Below are 15,603 nucleotides of genomic sequence, written 5' to 3' on the forward strand. Positions count from 1 at the left end.
TGCTTTCTGTGATAACAGGTCCCAGTGCTGCAACACTGGTATGGCACAGATGTGCAGCTCCCTCTTTAGCATGAAACAGCTGACGTTCGTATGATATTAGCGTGTGTTTTAATTTTCTCCTTGGCAGCGTTTATGGATGGTACATGAACAGGGTATGTTTAAAATGGTATATTCTCTCCTTGGAAAAAGAAAAGGGCCAGGGGCAAAAGAGAAGACCTTGACAAAAATCACTTGCGTTGGGAGGTGTGCTCGCTGTGTTCTTGCTGTCAAAATCCTTTATACTTGTTTTCCAATGGTCCGTGCTTTCTAAAGGAGTTGCTGTGCATTAGTACGCAGAAGGATAAATATGGTATCATACAGGACTTCTCTAGGGGAATCAAAATATGGAGGTGATATAATCTTGTAATGATTGGAGATGCATAGGATGTTTTCAGATACTAAGCTTCTGTTTCTTAATAGGAAAATTCCCGTTAATGATGGCGATGCACCGAAAAGCAGACTGGAGTTGAGGGAAGAAAATCACCTGAATCACAGTGTGGTAAGAAGTTTATAGCTTCATGCTGCAGCTGAATCCGTGCCTGTCCTCCCTACCCTGTCTCCCACCCCTGGGTGTTATTAAATGATCCATTTGGAGAAATGAACTACCTTTCTATTGCACCTCTAGCCGGGCTCGGGCACATACAGGTTGTTTCTGTGAAACAGTTAAATGGGACTTTATCTCATTAATCTCTTGACGCTGACTTTGTGGTGTTGTCATATGAGATCATATTCTTACTTTCACTCTGTTATGAATAATGTCATGCAGCATACCCGCATGTCTAACAAGCATAGTTCATGTAAGCGTTAAGTACATCAACGTTTCAGCAAAGTTGTTGGTTTTCTCCTTCTTTGAGCGTATGAGGGGAGCAGCGAGTGGGGAAGAAATTCGACAGTGGACTTTTCTTCGTTCTGCATCCTCAAGACGCCTCTCCCGCTCGGTGGTGGTGAGCTCTGGAGCAGAGCTGTGGCAGAGGGAGAGGTCCTGGAGGAGGAGGCGGAGGAGAAGAGGCTCTCCGTCCTTCCCTTACCGCTCTCCACGCCACCAGCCCACATCCTCTTGCTCTGGCGGGGCTGGGGCTGAGGAGCTGGTTGCTGCATGGGAGCGATGCCACTGAGCATCGTCTCTGGGCCGCTTCTGGCTGCTTGGGCTGTCAGTCCTCATGCCTTTGTTTCTAGCCGATGGATTTTAGGTGCGGAGAGATTTGTATTGATGTTTGTGGTGACATGTATTGCTCTGTAGGTTCTTGTTCCCCCATTCTCCAGCGCGATCAGCCTCTGTATGTTTTCATGACAAACAAGGTGTTTGCATTGGTATTGTTTCTCTTCCAAATCCTGACATGTCTGTAGCTTGGGCTGTAGTCATTGTAGCAAAATGTGAAAGTAACATACTTCTTGTTCTGTAAAGGTGGATGCGACTACAGCACATCGCATTGACAGTCTCGCAGCTCTGAGTATGGACAGGTCTGGACTCATGCGAGAAGGACTCAGAGTCCCCAGTAGTATTGTCTATTCCAGCTTGTGCGGACTTGGCTCAGAAAAATCACGGGATGCTACGAGTTCGATAGCTGGGCTTGGATTCACTCCTGAAAGAAATCCAGAGATACAGTTTAAGTCGAATCCCCCCGAAGCAGTAGAAAACGCAGCTGTCTCTGGAAAAGCCCCAAACGGCTTCAGCGCTATATACAAAACACCACCTGGAATACAAAAAAACTCTGTCCCGACGGGAGAGACACTGGGTTTGGACCGAGCTGCGGGTGACAAGCAGAGTCCCCTTGGTGTCAATGGTGCTAGTTACCTAAGGCTCCCCTGGGTAAACCCCTATATGGAGGGCGCGACACCCACCATATACCCTTTCCTTGACTCACCAAATAAGTATTCGTTGAACATGTACAAGGCATTGCTACCTCAGCAGTCCACCTACAGCTTACCGCAGCACCTGGCTTACTCACCTGTGTGTACGAACGGTGAACGTTTTTTATACCTGCCTCCCTCCCACTACGTTGCCCCTCACATCCCTTCATCACTGGCATCGCCCATGAGGCTTTCGGCTGCTTCGGCTTCACCGGCAATCCCGCCTTTGGTGCACTGTCCGGATAAGAGTTTGCCGTGGAAGATGGGTGTCAGCCCTGGCAACCCCGTTGATGCACACGCTTACCCCCACATCCAGACCAGCAAACAGCCCCGGGTCCCCGCCGCCAAGCCAGCCCCCACCAACATGCCAGCGGACCCCACGCTCCTGCTGCCGCACTCGCCCCGACCGTCCCCCCGCCTCCCCCTGACCACCCAGGTAGGGGACGCCTACGCCGATTTCCACAAACACTTCCCTAGGATCACCACCTCTCCCTCGTCCGCTGTTACCCTCCCAAAGCCCTACGTGAACATTGGTGGCGAATTTCCACCCTCCCGCCTCTCCAACGGGAAGCTTCCCAAAGGCAGTGACGCCGGGGAGGCACCTCCACCGGCCGCCCCCCACGTGCGGAAAGCTGGGCATGACCGGAAAGACAGCAGGTCCCCCCCGCTGCTGGAAAAGCAGACCCCCACCAAAGATGTCACTGACAAACCGCTGGACTTGTCAGCAAAAGTCGTTGACGCGGAAACCACCGGCAAGTTGGACCACGGTAAGAAAATGACGCCAACGGTGCTGGTGCACGGCAGGGCGGGAGTGGGGACACACTTGCCCAGCAGCGACATCGTTCAGAAAGAAACAATTTCTCCTGGGAACAGCTGCCCCATCTACAGGCCTGAAATCATCAGCACAGCGCCCTCCTCTTGGATCGTTCCCGGTCCCAGCCCTGGCGAGGAGAGCGCGAAGAGCGTCCAGCTGAAAAACAAGGCGCTGGACTGGGTGATCCCACAGCAGCGGAGCTCCTCCTGCCCCAGGATGGGCGGCACGGAGGCGGTTGTCAGCAGCATGACGGGGACAGTGTCGACGGGTGGGCGGCCGGCGTCAGCGTCGCCGGCTCCCAATGCCAACGTTGATTGCGCCAAGACAGCCAGGAGCTCTGTGGAGAGCACCGCCTCAGTCATACAGCATGTTGGGCAGCCTGTCGCCACCCCTGTTAAACAGAGCAATAAGGTGGCCAAATCCTGTGGCCAGGAAGCCAACTTCAAGGCGAGTGAGACCGCCCTGGCCTCCAGCCCCATCTTCCTGCCGCCCAACGAGGCGTTTCGCTCCCCGCCTCTGCCCTACCCCAGGAGTTACCTTCCGTACCCGGTGCCAGAGGGAATAGCCATCAGCCCTCTCTCCCTCCATGGGAAAGGACATGTTTATCCGCACCCCGTCTTGCTGCCCAACGGCAGCCTTTACCCCGGCCACCTGGCTCCCAAACCTGGCCTCCCCTACAGCCTGCCGGCGGGGCGGGGGGAGTTCATGACCTACCAGGACGCGCTGGGGATGGGGATGGTGCACCCCATGCTGCTGCAGCATTCGGCTTTGGAGATCAATAAGGAGGAGAAGGCGGAAAGGAGGTCGCGGTCTCACGAGAGGGTCCGATACGAGGACCCAGCTCTGCGGGGCCGGTTGCCGGAGCTCCTGGAGAGCAGCGGGAAGATGCATTTCGAAGTACCCGGTGACAAGAGCGTGAAATTGCACCAGAGCTCTGGCCACGGTAAAAACTCCGCCAAAAGCGACAAACACCTCTTCCCGGATCTTCTGCGAGACGAGCAAGAGGCTAAAAGCGAAGCAAACGTAACGAAAGCCAGCTTTGCTACGGAAAGCAGTAATCAGGCTAATGACCCTACAAAGCACAAGGTAGAGCAGGCGTCGCAGCACAGAGATTTTATTGTAATGAGAGAGGAGTTTGGAAGAAATAATGATCTTCACGAAACCTATAATTTCAAGCAAGCCCAGAGTTCATCAGTTTTCGGCTTAAGGAAAGAAGATTTATCTGTGAGCCAGCCTAAAGAGAGAGTGACGGTCCAGCCTTCGCCCGTTTTCTTGGAAAGCGCTCACGAGAGCGATGCTCCAGCTCTGGCTTTTGGTAAGGTGCAGGAGGACGCGAAGCCATTCTGCATGGGGACCGTGCCGCCGAGCATTGACGCCAGCCAGACCTATTCCAAAGACGGAGCCGACGACGCAGAATCTGCCGACGGCAAAATATTGAAACCCAAGCCGTCTAAGTTGGCCAAGCGGATCGCAAACTCTGCGGGTTACGTAGGTGATCGATTCAAGTGTGTGACGACCGAACTGTACGCAGACTCCAGCCAGCTCAGCCGGGAACAGCGGGCGTTGCAGGTGAGTCCGCGCGGTCCAACAGCCGCCGCGCTTATTGTTGTTATTTTTCTGTTGCGAGTCGCAGTCAAGTATTAAAGTTGAGAGAAGCAGCGCAGGTGGGGAAATCAGAACTTTTTTTGTTAGGGCGTACTCACCAGAAGCGGTTTTAAATAGCAAAGTAAGTTTGTTAATGAGAGTGAGGCGATGTAAAGAATAGTATGTATGGCTTTTACGTATGTACGCGCTAGTAGGCTTTAAAAGGCTTTTACTAAGATCTTATAAAAGTGTTAATGTACGTATGAAATGTTTGTGCAGTTACAGACGGGAGTTGGACAGGCGTGCATGTAACCTTGGCGCTAGCGATGGCTGTAATTTCTCAGCTGGCCTGTAGTGCCAGCTAGCAAAGCGTACCCAGAAGTTGTGATTAGTATGCCAAACGTGCCGTTTGATGGAGAGGTATTGCAGCCGTGCATTAGTGGGTCTCCGGCAACGTTTGCTCCAAGCGAATGCGTAGGGAAGAGTAGGGTCGGTGTTGAGGTTGATGCTGAGGGATGACAGACAGATATTGTATAGGAATATCCTTAAGGTATTTTACTTTTAATGAAGGGATGAATTAAGCCAAATTGTTTTGCATTGTTAAGAAAAGAATTGGTTTATGCTTATAAAAATGGATGAAATTATCTAAATGATCCATTGAGTGCCCATTTTAATTACATAGATGGAAGGATTACAAGAGGACAGTATTTTATGTCTACCTGCTGCTTACTGTGAGGTCAGTTCTTCAAATTTTTATTACTAGACTCTTACATAAACCTTTGAGTTAAATTTCATTTCCAAATACACAAAGGGAAGTTTGTGGGCCATGGTCGTCTTTATTCATTGTACGGTTTTGTGTTGTGTTGTTTTTTTTTCTTTTTGTTTTTGTCTCTTTTTATCTCCAAAATGGAATGTTTTTGTTTTATATACAGTATACATTTATATATATCTTATATATATACACTTATATATGAAAGAATTGTGTGGCTATTTGCATATAGATGCTAGAACACTGTTTTACAAGTCAGGTGTGTTAAACTCCTACCCTAGCTATCTGTCTGAAACCTTGGCTTTGAGCCGATTTTTCTTTGGAAATGCTTTCATATAAGGTAAGGTAAATGAAGTAGCTTTTATCGCAAGACTTTCTTTTTTTTTCATATCAATTCTCTTTCTAGCGTGCAATGATGCGCTTCTCAGAGTTGGAGATGAAAGAGAGAGAAGGCCAAACAGCTACCAAAGACTCAGAGGTCTGCAGATTCAGCCAGGCAGACTGGGAAAACTTGAAAGGAAACAGTGAAAAGAAGCCAAAGTCTGTCGCTCTGGAAGATGCCATTGCTGACCAAAATGACAATGACAGATGTAAGCGAATTTAGATGGCTTTCTGAAGCGCGTACGTGTCTCTCTGCCGCGGCAGCTCGCAGCAAAGCTGCACGGGTAGCGTCATCTTTGCGTTCTCGCGGTGTTGCTGGTTAAAGTCACTGACCTCAGCCTCTGCAGGTATGGAGCTGCCACAGCTGGTGCTCTCCATGCTTGTTTTGGGGTCCGCAAGTTACGGGTTACAGTTGTACGTGCTATTCAGGAGACATTTAACTGTCACCAAAGTTACTGTCTTAGATCATCAGTTTAATTGATGAAGTACCACATCAACGAGTGAAAGCAAAGGTCTAAGGTTATGTTTTAAATGCAGAAAGGAGGTAGGGGAAGAGTGAGAGGCAACAAGGAGTTCAGCTTGCTGAAGGTGCTGTAGTGCTGGGAAATGCCAGTATTGCAGCTCAAGGCAAAGCAAGGATAGAGGACAGAAGGGTGATGGGGAGTGGGGAAGGACATGATGTCTCAGGCTGGCTTATCTGTAAAAGCTGGCTGTAAAACCCCCAACTATGAGAAGCTGGTTTGCCTGGGTGATGTTTTGCTGCAGTGGCCGGGGCGGGGAAGGGGGGCACATGTGCCTGACTTGCTCAGGTCCTCGAGGGCAGGTGGGGGGCTGTGAAATTCCCCATGGGGGCTAGCTGCTCCCTCTAGGCTGTGGCAAGGTATCAGAGGACTATGGAAAACCTGTGCTACCAACCCTGCCCTAAAAGCAAGACAAAAATTTTTTTTTTTTTTTTTTTTACTGTATGCAAGAAAAAGCACTTTATTTTTTTTTTTTGAACTCTTGGTAAGCATCTGGCTTCCATCAGTTTCCCAGTGTTTTTTCCTTTACCTATATAGTTAAGGAATGTATCAGTTCCTCCTGCTGCTACTTTGTTTTTAACAACTCAGAAAAAAAAGAATCTATGCTGAAAGTATTGCAAAACAAGAGGAAACAGACTGCATCGTGCGTGCGTGTGTGTGTGTGCGTGCACTGCGTAACTTGGTGGTTAAGTGTGCTGTTCCATAGGTAGAGATTCATGAGTAGAGCTCGTAGAAAATTTCATTCAGGCAATTTAATAACTTTGAATTATTGTTCTGATCTTTGGTTAATGCTTTTGGCAGAGAGCATGCTGGTCAATCGTACTTGCTCGGTTACTCGCCTAAATCAAGTTACTGTGGTATTGCTGTCACTGAAATAACAGCCTCAACAAAAATCGGCCCGGCAAAATAGCAAGGGAGAGTTTTAATTGTGCAAGTGGAGAAGGTACCAGAGTGGGGAGAGGTAGGCTGAGCCCCTGGAAGCTGGGAGGGCTTTCCGTTCTCCAGGCTGTATCGAGGCAGCTTCAGGGAGGAAGGCACTGCTGCCTTTGCGGTCCCTGTGCTAAAGCTGAGAGCTCGGCGGGTTGCCACCCTGGCTCTCCCCCTTGCAGCCCCTCTTGCTCCTCAGAGGGCTCAGGGTGCCCTGGTGATGTCCTCTGTTAAATCCCATGCTGGGTGTGCTGGAAAGCTTTAAAGAGCAGCAGCAGCAGCTGGGTCCTGCCAGCTTGTTCTGGCTGCAGGGCAAGACGGGTCTGGCAGGGGAGAGGGGGACGGTGGTCTGCAGAGTCAGGGGTGGGCACAGAGGAGGGAGGGACAGCCTGCTTGTGGGCGTGGGGCATGCTGCTTGGGGTGGGGTGGGGGGCTGTGGGGAGGAAGAGCGTTAAGAGCATCGATGTTTGCTGAAACACCCATCCTTGCAAAAGTCTGATGATACAGCGCGTCCTTAAATTCATCAGTTAGTGAGGTCTCCGGCACTCGAATCTGCTGCTAAAATGTGTTTGAGGCTATTAAATAACTGTTGGAAGCAGGAAAAGTATGTTCAGTCTGATGTTAGTTCTTTCCTCTCATCTTCTAATTAGCTCTGACTTAACAGGCTATTTCAGAGTTTTGCTGAATGTCTGAACTCCTAAAAGCGCAGATCTGTTCTGCTGAGGGAGCTCCTCTTCTGTATGCCCGCCTGTACAGCAGCAAATACTTACCGGTACAGATTCAGGTCTCAGTAAAAGTTTTTTATCGTGGTGGTTCACCTCCTGGCCCATGGGATAGCGGCTGATAAATCAGGAAGACGAGTTTCACACTTCTTGAATGCCTCTGGTGTAGTGGCTTGGGCTCTGGTGGGGCTTGAGCTGCCAGCCGTCTTGATGCATCTCTCATCGAGTAATGGGCAAAGGGGCGATGTGCTCTGCCTGCTCTTCCCCTTTGTTTATCACCAGCGAGATCCAGGGCTGCTTACCTCTTGCCTTCCCTTGCCCTCCAGTTTCTAGCCACGCCGTTGGTGTGTTTGGCTTTGAAGTTCTTGAACGGGAGCTAGCTGGTATTTTGCAACCTCTTCCGTTTTCCTTTCTGCCTCCTGCAAGCGATCTTGCTGCTGAAGAGATGTTTCATTTCGTTTTCCTTAGCGGTCGTCCAGCGCTGACCAAAAGCAAAGCCTTTACGTGTGTGAGCGGGGAATTTAGGAGCAAAGCCGGCAAGCTGTTAGGCGCGACCCCTGCCGCGAGCACATCACCTGCCCGGTGTCAGCGGGGAAGAGGAAAACCGCAACCGAAACTGTGATTGTGGCACGGAGCCGGCTCGCAGGGCTCCTCCGCTGCCGCCTCGGCGGGGCTGCAGCCATGCCTGACGTGGAGCGCAGGAGGTGATCGGGGCCCTAGCAGCTGCTCGCCCCCTTGGCTCCTCTAAATCTACCAGTGCGACGACAACAACAACAACAAAAGGCTAAATAACACAGGCAGGTGACGCTTACAGAGGCAAGTGATGGGATGGAAACTCTTTTTTTTAGCTTGCCCTGGGACTTGCTCCTTTTCCTAGCTGTATAGCACATGTACGGGCTTTTTTTAGAAGCAAATGAAGGCAAAATATCTGATTCTTTAAACTTTTCCTCTGACTTGGCAGTGCCTGGCTGTACTGAGAGTGTTCTTAAGCTTCATCGTGCCTTCTGGAGAAGGGTAAAAAAGGTGTGTTTTTTTTTTTTTTTAAAAAAAAGGCCCGATTTAAGGGAGGTAGCCATGCTAGCTAATTAATGAACAATTAAAGCTGAGGAGTAAAGTAGCAGTGCTTTAATTCTCTCCCATCTCGTTTAGGTTTTGCCGGGCATTCTGAGAGCAGCCGCGAAGCTGCATTGTTGCCAAGGTGACTTGTAAATGTTGCTGAGGCGATGCTGCTCTGGTGCATTTCCATAGCACAAACATGATAAATTATGGGATGCATATGTCATGAGTCATAGGATTGTTCAGAGATCAAGTGATTTAAGCTATTGGCACGGACACGCGCGTCAATACGGGCATGTGATGATCGCATGTCGGTTTATAACAAAGCTCTTCTAGCGGTATTGAAAATCATACCCGAGTGTGAAAGATTGAATACATTCTACAAGCTGTGAATTTCTTGATTGGGGAGCGTGATTTTACCTGTTTATCTAATTTTCTAGGAGGAAGACACTGCCCGTTTAAGCCTTAGCTGGGAAAAATAAAACCCGGTATGTTAAAAGCCTGATATTAAGGCATGAAGTCATGGGGAAAAAGTTAAAGCAGTTTCTATGTGTGAAAGTAAATGGTGTAATGTGCCAAAGCCTTTAGAGCTGATCTTCAGCGTCAGAGCGAGGTGCCGGTGTCCCTTTGCATGGTAATCTCTTGCTTTGCTTTCCTCGCTGGGCTGTGTGTATAGCTGAACAAATGAAAGATGGAGACAGTAAACACGTCCTTTGCCCTGGTCTGTTATTACCTTCCTGCCATGGGACATAGTGCAAGAAAAAAGGGGAAAAAACAAAAGTCTGTGCAGGGAGGATGGCAGTTGCTTGTTTGTGCAGTGCAGTAGGCTTGGGCAGAAGGAAGCAAACGTGGAAAGCTCCCAAGCAGAGGTACTTGGAGGGAAAAATGGAATAAGCTGGGTTCCCTCTGCCCCGTGGGATACTGAGAATTGGATGCTGAGGGTGACTATGGAATTTCTTACTGTTGTTATGATGTCTGTGCTGAACACTGGGTTTTAGCATTTGGATAGTCATTACTGCCCTCGGATGAATAAAGGGTGCCTTGCATAAGTGAGTGCAATGAGAGGTTGCTCCAGGGAAGAGGAAAGGCTGTTTTTAGCTGCCATATTATTTGAACAAAAGAATCGCAGCTATAGCACTGAGATGTGTTTCCTTGTTTGCATCACATGGGAGGGCCTGGTCTCAGACAGCTGACAGCAGCAGGAAGATGGAAAAATGAAGGAAAGTTTTTTTGGGTAGTGTGTTTGTACATGTGTGTAACTGTTTCTTATGAGATTGTAACCTATGCACTAAGGAGATACTGCTTCAGGCGGAAACCATATGGGAAGAAGCATCTTCTTAATTCTTCATTGTTTCTGGTTGGGTGGGACAGTGAGCAGTGGTTTGAGTTGTTGATGTTGGTTCTCACAGCTGGTGTGAGACTGGCAAATGCTGGAGGCTCGAGGAAGAAACACGTTCAGGAGTCTGATCTCCTTACTCATAGAGGTGTGTTGCTATGAGAACTCAGAATTTATCCTGTGTTTCTGGCTACCTCATCAGTGTTTGAATAATGATGATATGAAAACTCCCAAGTATTTTGTTGTTTTCTTCCTCGGGCAGAGAAAAGGATGTTGTAGATACATGGTGGGGGGCGGAGGGAACAAAAGCAAACAAATTCTCCTTGTCTTTGTTGGGCATGCAAGATATGCTTATGTTGCTGTGCCTCATGTTGACATTTATATCTTAATTTGGGGAGACATCGCGCCTGATCCGGGTTGCTTGCAAAACAGTTTGAGGACAGAGTGGAATCCGGTGGTAAAATATTAATAGAGCCTGTGCTCCGTGAGGCGGTTGCCGCTGTGCCGAGGGGAAAAACCTCTGGGCATGCAAAGTGTCCGTGCAAGCTGCGTAGAGAGCCTGACAGCCTGGGGTTATGCCGTGTCCCGAACAGCAGCTGACCTTTGTTCTTCCACGGTGAAAATCCGACTGTAGAAGAGGCAGGGAGCATCAGTGGTGGGGCAGATAGGCAAGGACTCGGCTGCCTGGCTTCGCTGTCGCTGTCCTGCCATGTCGATGCAGGATGATTACGCAACCCAGATTAATGTGCGGAGATGTTGCTCCTCTAATGGTCTTAACCGCATCTAGCGGGACGGATTTCAGTCGCGTGTGCAGTCTCGAGAGGGATTTCTAGCTTGGCAGCCGAGGAGACGTAGCTCTCGTCGCCTCAGAGGTCCCCCTCGGATGTGACCAGAGAGCGGAGGCAAAGGTGTCGCAGAGCTGCTGGCAGTGAGCGCTTTTTGGATGAACTTCAGGAGGTGACAGAAAACGTCTCTCCCCTCCTCTTTATTTTTTAGCACGGACAGTCTGAGTGTGCGGTGCTCGGCATTCCTGGGCCAACTCCTCTTGCAGATAGAGAAGGAATTAATCTGCAGCGGGTTGCTTTCGGTGGTGGCAGGCTGGAATTAGCTTGCTGTTTCCTGCAAGCCCCAAAGATTAGGACCATCAACCCCCCCCCTACAGCCTGCTACTTCCTTTGACCCTGTGAAAGCTTCTCCGGGAATTGGTCAGGATGTGCCTGCCTTTTCTCAGGCCAGACAGCGTAAGGAGCAGGAAAGCTCTACTGATCTGGCGACTCTCAGCGTGAACCGTGGTGTGTAGTTGCCGGGATGGCTGGAGACATGAAGGCTGTAAACAGTGGGAGCGTGGCGGAAAGTGCCCTTACCTGATCTGTTTGGAGAAACTGAGCATATAAGTATAATGTTTCCTTATGTAAGGGAGAAAAATAGCAGATTGCATTAAAAATGTAAAATGAAATCCGATAGAAGCATTTCTAAAGTGATACTTAAAACGTGGCTGATGCAGCATCTTTTGTGCTCTGTGAAACAGGACTGCCGGGGCTGTTGGTGTGGTTATAGGGTCCAGCTGTTGGGCAGCATCTTCATGCCAGATGAGCAAGCGCGGGGTGTTGCCAGATTCATTCTGGTTTGGGGGGATGCTGGCGGTGAGAGGCATAGTTGCTGTAAGCTGAGTACCTTTTTTCTGGAACATGTGAGCATTGCTGGCCGAAAGAAGTGTGACAAACTGTGTTTTAAAGTCTTGAAAGGAGCAGGTGTTGGCCAGATGGCCTTGCGGGGAGGAGCATTGCCAAATAGCAGAATGGCCCGAGTGTCCCGCTTGCCTGGAAAAAGTCAACTTTTGTTTTGATTTTTCTTGGCCAATATCTTCTGCAGTTTTACGGAACAGCCCTGCAGGCAGCTTCCCAAGCAGCCTAAAAATGATGCTGGGGTGTCTTTTGGTGCCTGCAAACATCTCCAGAGCCCTGGGTTCTATTTGTTGCCATTTCCAAGTTGTGGTGAAGAAAAACCTCATTGGAGAGGTTTCCCCTCCCCGCCCCCGCCTCAGCCTTCCGTTGCTGACAACGGGGATTTCAAGGATGGTCGTGAAGCCAGAAGGTGTTGGCAGAGCTGTAGGAAGGTGCTCCCAAGATAAGACGGGATGTGGTTGGGCTGCATCCAGGGGCTGCCAGTGCCTGGACACTGGTGTGGTGGGTCTTGCTGGTGCGGTGGGTCTCAGAGGGGACGGAAGGGGAGAGGGGGCTTTGGCGGGGGCAACATGTACTGTGGCGAAGGGGAAGAGCAGAAGTTAAAGGCCAGGCAGTACGAGGGAGGCGGCTGAATAAGGACTGGGAGGATCAGGGGGAGGGAAGGAAAATAGAGCTGTCAGGAGTCCAGGTAGGAAACGAGCAGATGTGTTTGCAGGAAGGGAAGTAGGAGAAGGAGGAAGGGCAAGGAGGAGGACAAGGAAAAGGGACAGTGAGCCATGGGGAAGTTGGACAGAGTGTACAGTTTGCCAAACAGCGGCAGACAGGCGGAAAGAGTATATTGGTCAGCCAGGAGGGCTGAAACGCATGGGAAAACCAACTTGTTTGTGAGAATTGTAAATAGGAAGCTGATTAACCGTGTTGCAGTCTGTACTGCATGTCTGCCTAACTGTGCCTCGGCTAGTTTGGTTAAACCCAAGAAAAAATACCTATTCAAGATGATGATTAAGTGTAATTTTAAGTCAAGCATCCATTTAAAATCGCTTAAGCTGCCTCTAAATTTAGGGGGGAACAGTATTGGAGAGGGAAGCTGAAGTTAGGGCAAACATGGCAACGTAGGTGTTTTTGTGGCTGGTTTGTCAGACTAGTTTCTGGTAAGCTTTTCAAAGCTCACCCGCTCGCTGCTGCTGGAAATATTCCCTGAAAAAAAGTGAGGTCTTTTTTAAAAGGAGGTGACAAAGATCATGTGACGTACAGTGACTGGCTGGTTACTTGAAGTGAGGAAGTCTTTTTATAACCTTGGATTCAAGTAGTGCTTTTTGCGAAATATCACAGCTATTCTTAGTGGTATTCCCGTGTACGTGTGTGCGTGCTCCTTATCCCATTTATATCTGCAGAAGAAGGGGCGAACGCTTTCAAGTTACACTGCAATTTGATGCGAGAAGTTAGGGAAGGAAGGGAATTGGTGAAAGACTAATACTTTATTATCCTCAGAATGTATTTTTAAAAGGGAGTCATTGCAAAGTGGAGCTTGGATTATTACTTACCACGGTTTTTGGGGGCGAGGTTGCTTTCTGAAAAGGGTCTGTGCTTTTGATATCTAAAGATGTTTATTAAAAAAGTGTATTGGGATGTTTCTAGGGATACAAGTATTGTGAATATTATGCCTCTTAAGTTGTTGTAAAAACAACACAAAGTATCGCGCTTTTGGGGGTTTTGTGCTTAACTGTTGAGAAAACTGCTGCCTTAGGCTGACCAGAGGAGAATTGTTCTGAAGCACAATTTTGTGTTTATTTGCATGCCTCATGAGCCATAAGTCATGATGGAGATGACATTGCAGAGATCAGAGAGCATAGCTTTCTCACAATGAATTGTTTTGTATTTATTAGGTCTTGTGGTGTTTGGTTTTTTTCTATTTTTAGGTAACTTCACTAGTACAGAAAACAACCAAGGTCACTTTCTTGAAACTCCAGAGGAAAAAGATCTCTCAAATGAGAAATGTTACTTAGAGAGACATTCTATATATGAAAAAGCGGAAGACCAGCCAACAGAAGATAGTGGCCAACATCCATGTCCACGTCTGGACAGGAAGCGTAAACACTCTGGTGAGAGAGTGCAAAATGATGGCAGCCAAAATGAAAACTTTGTGGATGAACTGCAGGATGAACTTATATCAAAAGCAAAAAAGAAGAAGAACTCCAAAGGTAGGACAGCATTTTGCTTTGGTCTCTCTCAAGGAATGTCTTGTGCAAGGAACGTCCCTTTGGCTTAATGTGTTTCCATTTTTGAACTTGATAGTTACTAATGTGAGCACTGTCATTTCACTTAAAATTATATATATGTATATATATGTATGTATAAATATGTGTATATATATATGTATATATAAAGATCTTGGCATATAAGGGTAAAGCACTAGTCGTTGGACACTGTAGCCACAGCAGTGCAAGTTACTGTAGTGCATGTAACCCTTAATGAGCAAACCTTTAAAATGCATAGTGTGGTGGTAAAGCTGAGACTATATGCCCCGAAAGTGAAATGTAGCTTTTGTTTTAAGTTGAGGGGGCTTTTTGATTAATTTTTAGTTATTTTTCCATTAGATGACTGGCCTGAGAGGGAAATGACAAACAATTCCTCTAACCACTTAGAAGAGCCCAATTGTAATGAGGTGACCAACCTGAAGGTGTGCATTGAATTAACAGGGCTCCATCCCAAAAAGCAGCGTCACCTGCAGCATCTTAGGGAACTATGGGAGCAGCAGGTGTCACCAGAGAGATCCCCGTCCGGCAAGTTGGGCCGGCAAAGCAGGAAAGATTTAGCTGAGGCTGTTCAGCCAGAGGCCACTGCAAAGGTCAAAGACTTCACAGAAGAAAGGCACACCAAGAAAAGGTCAGAGGCCAAAAGCAATAGAAGTTGGTCTGAAGAGTCCCTCAAAACAAGTGACAATGAACAAGGTATGCAGAGACTACTAGGGAAACCAGATGGCTTTAGCATTTACAGTGACGCATGCTGCCACCGATGTTAAGGAATTGTCGAGAGCTTTTTTTTTTTTTAATGATATATATATATTTCTGTAGATGTCCATTTGTATAAGGACTGACACCTCCTCTTTAAGAATTGCACCGTAGCTGATATTTGGCAGACAAGAAAATGTGTTTGTGTATGTGTGTGTAACTATGTGTTTGTGTGTGTGTGTGTGTGTGTGTGTGTTTTGGCTTTAAATACTCTTTCATAGAGAATGTGGAGATGACATTTATGTCTCTAGAGGAGAGCTGGGGGGGCATATGATGCGGGCATGCTTCTGGGCGAGGGAGGGAGCAAAAACTCTGCTAGTTGGTGTAAGAGTTTAACCACACGTAGGATCTGAGGGGCTGTGACCCTCTGAAACAGCATCAGCACAGCTAGCAACTCTTGATCGTGGGAACCCAACGCCTCCAGCACCCTCAGCACTGCTGGGTTTCACTGCCTTTCCCAGGGCATATGTGCAAGAGCAAGGCTCATCCTCTTCCCGAAGAGGATGCCTTGGTGGTTTGTCCCAGGCATGTCCTGTAAACCCCTGTGACCCCACTCCTTGGCAGACATCTTCCCAGTGTCTCTCTCTTGAGGGGTTGCTTCTTCAAAGCACATCAGCTTTCCTTGACTTGTTTCTGGCTGCTTCTTTCCCCCTCCCGCCCTTTCCTCCTTTTCCCCCTCCTCTCCCCCTTTTCTGCTCAGTCCCTATCCCGGGGGAGAGCCCGTGGAGGCAATCTGCCAAATTTTCCTTCAGATGGGCAGGGCACTCTCCTGTCCCCACTGTCCTCAGCCCCTGGGTACATTGTCTGCTCTGCTGCTTTTCCCCTTCCCTGTGACGTTTGCTGCTGTAGCTTGGTTGGAGGAACAGTGGGGAGTGGCAGCATGCAGCGCACGTGGTCTGTCCCTCTC

At 48.5% G+C, this 15,603-nt stretch overlaps 1 protein-coding gene across 6 annotated transcripts in view; it reads left to right on the plus strand.

Annotated features, from left to right (window-relative positions):
* Positions 1 to 15,603, plus strand: part of BCOR (BCL6 corepressor) — a 58,246-nt gene that overhangs the window by 20,506 nt on the left and 22,137 nt on the right. For 2 of the 6 annotated variants that reach the window (XM_068425067.1, XM_068425066.1), the window contains exons 3-8: positions 460 to 538; positions 1,445 to 4,273; positions 4,971 to 5,024; positions 5,464 to 5,647; positions 13,605 to 13,886; positions 14,283 to 14,636. In XM_068425067.1, coding sequence (XP_068281168.1) covers positions 460 to 538; positions 1,445 to 4,273; positions 4,971 to 5,024; positions 5,464 to 5,647; positions 13,605 to 13,886; positions 14,283 to 14,636 — 3,782 coding nt within the window. The remainder of the gene's footprint in view (positions 1 to 459; positions 539 to 1,444; positions 4,274 to 4,970; positions 5,025 to 5,463; positions 5,648 to 13,604; positions 13,887 to 14,282; positions 14,637 to 15,603) is intronic. The other 4 variants (XM_068425070.1, XM_068425072.1, XM_068425069.1 and 1 more) reach the window with 4 other exon arrangements.

This window comes from Nyctibius grandis, chromosome 2, assembly GCF_013368605.1.
Source record: "Nyctibius grandis isolate bNycGra1 chromosome 2, bNycGra1.pri, whole genome shotgun sequence".
NCBI lineage: Eukaryota > Metazoa > Chordata > Aves > Nyctibiiformes > Nyctibiidae > Nyctibius > Nyctibius grandis.